Genomic DNA, 8,984 nt, shown 5'->3' on the forward strand with positions numbered 1-8,984 from the left:
CCCCATGACCTTCAGACGTTGCCCTCGTACTCACATGACCTTCACACGCGTTGCCCCTCATACTCTTATTGACCTTCACACGTTGCCTTCACATCGACATTTCACATCGTTGCCCCTCATACTCCCTGACCTTCACACGTTGTCCTTTCATACTCCCCTGACCTCACACGTTGCCCCTCATACCTCCATGACCTTCACACGTTGCCTCATACCCATGACCTTCACACGTTGCCCCTCATACCCCTGACCTTCACACGTTGTCCTTCATACTCCCTGACCTCACACGTTGCCCCTCATACTCCCTGATCTTCACAAGTTGTCCCTCACGCTCCCTGACATTCACACGTTGCCTCCCATACTCCCTGACCTTCACACGTTGTCCTTTCATACTCCTGATCTTCACATCGCGTTGCCCCTCATACTCCATGACCTTCAGACATTTCTGCTTGTCCTTTCATCATACCCCTGACCTTCACGCGTTGCCCTTCATACCCCTGACCTTCACACGTTGCCCCTCATACTCCATGACCTTCACACGTTGCCCCTCATACCCCCTGACCTTCACACGTTGCCCCTCATACCCCATGACCTTCACACGTTGCCCCCTCATACCCCTGACCTTCACACGTTGCCCTCACGCCTCTGACCTTCACACGCTGGCTTCCCTCATACCCTGACCTTCACAAGTTGTCCTTCATACTCCCTGACCTTCACACGTTGCCCTTCATACTCCCTGACCTTCACACGTTGCCCCTCATACTCCCTGACCTTCACACGTTGCCCCTCATACTCCCTGACCTTCACACGTTGCCCCTCATACTCCCTGACCTTCACACGTTTGCCCAATTCATGACCTTACTCACATGACCTTCACACGTTGCCCCTCATACTCCCTGACCTTCACACGTTGCCCTTCATACTCCTGACCTTCACACGTTGCCCCTCATACTCCATGACCTTCACACGTTGCCCCTCATACTCCATTGACCTTCACACGTTGCCCCTCATACTCCCTGACCTTCACACGTTGCCCCTCATACTCCCTGACCTTCACACGTTGCCCTTCATACTCTGACCTTCACACGTCATACCCCTCATACCCATTGACCTTCACACGTTGCCCTTCATACTCATTGACATTCACACGTCGTCCCTCATACTCCCTGACCTTCAGACGTTGCCCCTCGTACTCACTGACCTACACGTATATCCTCACATACTCAATGACCTAAACGTATATCTTGACATACCCATTGAGCTGCACGTATTTCTTTACACACTCATTGACCTAAACGCATATGTGGACATACCCATTGACCTGCACGTATTTCTTCACACACTCATTGACACGTAGTTCAGTAGGCATTCCTGGCCCATCCCCGTGAACGTCATGTTTCTACCCATGCATGCAGTCCGACATTAAAAGGGTTTAGGGTTGGCATTTATGTTTGAATCTGATTCAGTCAATGCTTAAAACACCACTATACATTGTGTTGTTTTTGAAAGGACTAGAAAAACAGCTATCCGGTTCAAATACATTTTTCCAGAAAATCTTGCATATCGAGTGAAGACATTATTTCTTCCACATTCGTCGGGTACAAGATTTGTTTTTCACAACCCAAATTCCAAACCTAGATTATCGACCTCTTTAATGTCAAGCTCGAGATGTTCCTGATAATATACAATGAAAGGTGTAAATGGAAGGATGACATGCTATTTAGTATCATTATCTTGCTCCGTTTGGAATGCAGAGATAATCATCATGTGTCATCTCTGTAACATCACACGTCCATGATGCTAGGCGTGCCCATGTTTCACAATACGATGAATGATGGCGTTATATTGGTTTATATATAGAGATAGATAGTGAGCTTATATTACTGCTGTAAACGATGTCAGTGAGATTAAGCTGTATCTAGTGTCAGTCAGTCAGTCAGTCAGTCAGTCTCGGCGACACCTTCTGATCGGATATTGAAAGTGTTCAGAAGGATTGTATATGAGGGTTTACCGTAGGATGACTCATGATACATATATGTGACAACAACTGGTATATTAGGGTTAGCATTCGTGTACGGTCATATCCATGACGACCCTGTTAATTACGAGTGTTGTCCTATACTTGCTGCAGTAGACAGGCTGTATCAAGGTTTCAATGTATATGACAGCTTAATGAGCCGTGTTACATGCACCGATACTATTTATATAAATGCGTTCTAACATCTGAAGGTGCAGATACACCTGAAGCAGCGTCATCATTATGAATAACGCAATAGGGAGTGGTCACGTACTGATAAATGCCCTAAGTATACCTGTAGGAACAGTGGGCATATTTACACCACAGTCTGACCTTTAAAGATGTCACAAGAGAAGTTTATATCTGTCATACGCCACGTAACAAGCCTTGACTTGAGTCTATTTGAGCCCCGGGTCAAGAAATACGTCATGGCTATGTCAAACCAAAGCTTGATTGAGAGTATTTGTATCCTGTTGCATTTTTCATGCCATCGATAGGATGTCTTTTTAGGATGTTTAGTAATGGAGCATAAAACCAACAAAAGTCCACCTGTCTTGACATAATGCATATCGTCAGGTAATGTTAACATATTGAGAAACACCTTTGTTTGAAATGCAATTTGGCATAAAAGGTATGTCCTTTTTTAAAAAGGGTAATAAAACACTTTTGTTTGTATTTGGAACTTGGTCTTCCAGGGACTTGAGTTCTCTGTTTACCATCAAGATAGTACGTTTACCGACATGATGTATAGAGTCTGGTTGACCTGGCACGCGTGTAGATTTTGATCCTGAAGAAAGAAAGGGTGACGTAACATTGAGATGTGTGGGACGTTTTCATATGGGGAGTTTTCAACCACGCGAACTAAATGGAATACTCACTCACTCACTCATTTACTCACTCACCCAACCATAGACCCTCTCTCTTTCACTCATTACCTCAACCACTCACTATTCACTCTACCACCCATCCATCAACCCTCACTAACACACTCATTTCCTCACACACTAACCCGCTCTACCACTCAAGCCCCGGCCCTACTGTCACTCACTCACTCACTCACTAAGCTGTAACAGTTACTCATGATCACCAGCTGATGTGTATTCTGTTGTCATGCACATCCTTCTAAACCTATACCAATATACATGTACATACGACAAAAATCATTCCTGACCAAAAGATTATTTATATCGATGACAGTGTGTTTATATGTAACTATTGTTAATTTGATATTACCAGCCATCCTCATTGCCCCATTGACAGATTCCCAGGACGCGTCATACCCAAAGACGTTACAATATGGTACTGCCTGGCGCTCGGCATTAAAAGGGTACAACAAGGACTGGTCGGCTTGGAGTCAGTATAACTGTGTCTGTGTGGGGTATTCATGCTTCACTGCGGCATGGTATCTCAGTGGGCTAGCACTATAAAACCAGCTTAAGTCTGGGCTAGTACAAGCAGCCACACATACACACGCATGCACGTCGTCATATGAGCGAAATATTCTTAAGTGCGACGTTAAACCCCATTTCACCTCCCCTCACCTCACCTCCCCTCACCTCACCTCACCTCACCATTGACAGAACGGACAAAAACAAATTCAAAGAGAAGATATGCAATTCAAGATAAACTTACAGCTTCACCATAAAACCTTCCAATTTGAATTCACATAAAACATGTACGTACACTTTAACCTGTGACAGTAAGTCATATACATGTATATTGCATGGTGATCCCATGCTAACCACGAGGTACATGAACGGAAACAATCGGCATGCTATTAGTACCCACATTCCATTTGTGTTTAAGGGTAAATGAGCAGGAAGGCAACTCTTTGGGGAGAAGTCAACGGTGGATTTACACCTCTGTGGTTTATGCAGCTGGGATGTTAATGCAACGTAGTTCCTTTGTTAATCGTCACCCAGTACACATAATGCACATTCATGTTAAAAATAATGTCCTCAGCACAGCCTCGGGAAGTCATTTAATGACATGGATGCATGACCATACACATTGGCGCCAGGTTTACCTTTATACCCCAACACGTTTTATGAGGTTGGTATTTCTCTTGCGCCCTTGTGGAATGACTTAATATGTGACGGGTTATTTTAAAAATACAGTTGGCCATTAATTATTGTTGGAATCATGTTACGACTGTTTATGCACGGTTCAGAAATAACGGTATCGGTGATCTCACAGTACAGTTGAACCGCTGACATTCCAGTTTAAGATATCACAATACAATGCGTATGGAGACATGATGTTAGGATGAAAATATAGTTGAGACTTGCAACAATGTGTAATGTGTACTACATGAGTCTAACCTATACGAAGTTGCAAGATGAAACATTACTGGAGTCTGTATATCTTTCTCTTTATTCTGGTGTATGTAGGCCATCAGCCCGTAGTACAGTTATTTCATACAGCCAACAAACGGCTTGTACGTAGCACATAAGCGTAAAATAGATACATAGCTAGATTTCGTAGCACAGTGGAATTGTCTACAGACATCAAAGTATTAAATTTGTACAGTGATGGATATGTATAATAGGTCACAGGAATATATAATGTACGTACATGATTATAGGCATAACATAATAAGAGAAAATGATATTCATTTTCAATGTGAGCACCCGAACACACATTGAATGTGTCAAATATTGTTTGTTTGTTTGTTGTGTTTGTTTGTTTGTTTGTTTGTTGTATTTGTTTGTTTGTTTGTTGCTTGACTCAGCAATATTCCAGCTATATGGCGGCGATCCGTAAATAATCAAATCTGTAGCAGACAATCCACTGATCAACAGCATGAGCATCGATTTACGTTCTTAGGATACCATAACATGTGTCAACAACGTCAGCGAGCGACCCCCGATCCCATTTGACGCTTCTAACGACAAGCAAGTGTTGCTTAAGAGACATTCTAACCCGGATCTACACGGGTATTGGATATGAATAATACGGCTTAATTTCCTATTGTAGTGTAAGATACAAGCACGTTGGTAATATAGTTTTATCAATGACAGGGCAGATTAAATTAAAGGCACTGTGCCACATTTAAATTGATTGATGGCTTTATATCACTTTAAAGCATCGATTCATATGGGATTCGTCATCGTGGCACAATGTCCATTTGTAGCCTAATCCATCAATGTATTTTTTCAATGCCGTGTTAATATCGATCCCGATAATATTCTCATTATGGTCGTCATCGGGGGTTGTATTGTATTTGTCACCCGTGAAGAGATCTCCCGTTTAATATCAGTACACCTAAACAGTGTTTAATAACGTAACTTACAATCCGTAAAGTGAGAAGGATTGGTGAGTGAGTGAGTAAGTATTTTTACGCCGCCTTTAGCAATATTCCAGCAATATCACGCCAGGGGGACACAAGAAATGGGCTTTACACATTGTACCCATGTGGAGAATCGTACCCTGGCCTTCGGCGTGACGAGCGAACGCTTTAACCACTAGGCTTGGTAGAGGCGCGTATACTTTGGTTATCGGAGGTTATGCCACCCATGTACAAGCGACTCTGGTCTTGACTGGGGTTTCTTTTACTTATATTCTAAAGATTCAGCTCGTCACGATTAAACAGAACATCATATCGAAACACCATCGCAGCAATTGTCCTATTACGACAAGGAAATTCCTTTTGCAATTTAGAGTAGCCTCCCTTGGACCACGTGGAAAACACGCGCCTTGCCCCCGGGCGTGACACGTTCGTTATCATCCTCTTTGGGGCATCTTTTATCGCTACACTAATATGGCGCCAGCGGTTATTACCAAAGTTCCTCATACCCCGAATGTTGGGGCATTGGTATTCCTGTGTGTATGGAAGTATCGTACTAATGAATAGGAAACAGCTTGACGGGTACTGTACAATGTCCCGGCTGAATGTACTTGGAGTTAAATTAGATTGGTTTGAGATTCTCACTAGACAATTTATAGTTACACGATTGCTGAATATAAACAAAATTAAAAACCACAACAACACAGAAAACCATTAACTCAGTATTAGCTTAGGTCAGGCATAAGTCAGCTTTGGGGAGCTGTGCCTTGTTGCACAAGTAAAGAAATAGGAAAGAAATCCCCGCGATGTGGGGAGTTTGTGTGAAGCTGGCTTGCTTTGCTGGCGAGCTCTCTAAGGCCACGCCAGTGATCCAGCGAGAATGAGGTGCCGGGATCGAGCCCACCTGTGACCGGGTGTAAAAACTTGGAGTAAACTTTGTGTGCAGACGCTTTCACTGTTGTCACAACCCCTAGTGTACAGTACACAACCCTGTGCACTAAAAAGAACCCTACGAATCCGTTGGTATATGACCAGATGGTTGTATGATCCCCAGGGAGTTGAGATTGATAATAAGATGTGCCGTTGAGATTGACATCCAATGATCGAGGGAAAAAATACCAGCGCCTTGAGCATGCACTAGTGCGTGGATATGTGGACTATATAAATATCCAATAATAAATAATAATACATAATGACCGTCAAGCGTAACACACAAGACGTGTACATATGATTGATTGGCACAATAACTTCCCCTTTAATGTTTCCATCCATACATATATACAACACGTTCCGTTATATGTGCATATATATGTATACAATACCTTCGTTTACATTTGTTTTCACATATCTATGTACACAGCACCTTCATTTATATGTGCATATATATGTATACAACGCCTTCGTTTACCTTTGTTTTCACATATCTATGTACACAGCACCTTCATTTATATGTGCATATATATGTATACAACACCTTCGTTTACCTTTGTTTGCACATATCTATGTACACAGCACCTTCATTTATATGTGCATATATATGTATACAACACCTTCGTTTACCTTTGTTTGCACATATCTATGTACACAGCACCTTCATTTATATGTGCATATATATGTATACAACACCTTCGTTTACCTTTGTTTTCACATATCTATGTACACAGCACCTTCATTTATATGTGCATATATATGTATACAACACCTTCGTTTACCTTTGTTTTGCACATATCTATGTACACAGCACCTTCATTTATATGTGCATATATATGTATACAACACCATTGTTTATATGTGCATATATATGTATACAACACCTTCGTTTACCTTTGTTTTCACATATCTATGTACACAGTACCTTCATTATATGTGCATGCATGCATGCAAACAGTGCCTTTATTTATGTTTGCATGCATATATGTATACATCACCTTTTATGCATGCACCTTTGTTAGAGTTGCATGCATATTTGTTGACAGCACTTTCATTTGTGTTTGCTTGTGTATATGTATCCAGTCCCTTCGTTTATGATTGCTTGCATATTTGTGTACAGCCCCCCCCCTCCCGTTTGTTTGTATGGGTGCATGTATACAATGCTATCATTTGTGTCTTCTTGAATGAGTTCATTTCAGTTGCCGTACATCCCTGTATGACTCTCACGTGTGTCTGTACAAGCACAGTATAAACTTATGTCTCCTTGCCCACTTTGTATGTGCGTGTGTGCGTATATATAAGGCTTTCCTATGTTGCAATATAGATGGAATTGCAATTCTGTGTGTATACAATTCCATCACGTGAAATGGTCACATGTATATTTGCCTAAGTTCTCTAGCTTCAGTAACACCGACGGTGTCTGTTTCAGCATCTCCTACCATGGCGCCCAGATGGACGTGGGTGTTTCTGGCCGTACAGTTTGCAAGTCGGGCTCTGATTGCAACAGGTAAGCCTATTTTTAATCCTAACTTGTGCTTCGTGTAACGTTTCTGACTGTAGACGTTTCCGCCGTGATGGGGACAGTGGGGTAGACCAGTGGTTGAAGCCCGTCACGCCGTACACGTGTGTTAAGCCCGTGTCTGGTGTCCCTCGCCTTTATATTGCTGGAATATCGCTACAAGCGGTGGGGTGTGGTGTGGTGTGGTGTGGTGTGGTGAGGTGTGGTGAGGTGTGGTGAGGTGAGGTGAGGTGAGGTGAGGTGAGGTGAGGTGAGGTGAGGTGAGGTGAGGTGAGGTGAGGTGAGGTGAGGTGAGGTGAGGTGAGGTGAGGTGAGGTGAGGTGAGGTGAGGTTTTATCATGTTGGCATACTGAGCCTACTCGTCGCAGTATGACATGAATATCTCAGGCGTGTTCCTACGTGGAAGCAGTAAAAGTCGACCAAAGTCTGGCGGTGTGTACGTACGTGGAAGCTGTAGAAGCCAAGTACAGTCTGACAATGTAAATTAACGTGCATAGTGGCAGTAAAGCCAGCCATAGTCCATATAGTGTACCATAGGTTCCCGTGCTTTTTCAGCTGAATAAGTGTGTTTATGACGGGTTCCATTAATGGGGCAGGATACGCAATTATTCTCGCGAACACCTTGTATGATAACTATTTGATTCCATCGAAACAGTATATATCTGTGATCTAGAATTAGTCCATCCTCTGACTGAAATAACTGGCGCGCCTTAACGTAATGACAATCTCGCCAGATAAGATAAGATAAAACAAACGCGAGTCCATGAAATGTTTAAAATTCGGTAAAAGCGATATCTTCCGTGGATGACAGTTTGGAATAATCTAAATACTTTTCAAACTCACAGTTGAACCAATTTCTGCCTTTCCTCTTCAAGGAGATTTCTTGTGCAATGTCAAACCTTGGCGCATACGTATTTTGGTCAGTGTCGGAATGTGATACGATACGTCCTGGGGATAATTTATCAAGATCAATGTCAGTATCAAATGAATTATTCAATAACAGGTGAAACATGCAGTTATTCTGAAGAAGTGGCGAAGAAAGGGCAGCAGGATTTGTGGAGTGGCTTTAAAAGTACTGCGGATCTCAGTGCATGCCAATCCTTCTGTGGAAGCCAGTCAGGTTGTGTAGCGGGAGAATTCAACAGCCATAGCTTTTCCTGCTACCTGTACAACGAGGTGCCGATGCTCTCTGATGACACCCAGACAACGTTCTTTCAGCGAACGTGTGTTCCAGG

The 8,984-nt window shown here is 42.8% G+C and overlaps 1 protein-coding gene across 3 annotated transcripts in view; it reads left to right on the forward strand.

Moving 5' to 3' along the window:
- The window catches only part of LOC124270624 (cell wall protein DAN4-like), a 63,038-nt gene that overhangs the window by 35,266 nt on the left and 18,788 nt on the right, over positions 1 to 8,984 (forward strand). For all 3 annotated transcript variants that reach the window (XM_046705657.1, XM_046705658.1, XM_046705656.1), the window contains exons 2-3: positions 7,660 to 7,737; positions 8,753 to 8,983. In XM_046705657.1, the coding sequence (XP_046561613.1) occupies positions 7,671 to 7,737; positions 8,753 to 8,983 (298 nt within the window). In that variant the 5' untranslated portion in view covers positions 7,660 to 7,670. The remainder of the gene's footprint in view (positions 1 to 7,659; positions 7,738 to 8,752; position 8,984) is intronic.

The sequence above is a fragment of the Haliotis rubra genome, unplaced genomic scaffold (assembly GCF_003918875.1).
Source record: "Haliotis rubra isolate DU_JTF1 unplaced genomic scaffold, ASM391887v1 Scf153, whole genome shotgun sequence".
NCBI lineage: Eukaryota > Metazoa > Mollusca > Gastropoda > Lepetellida > Haliotidae > Haliotis > Haliotis rubra.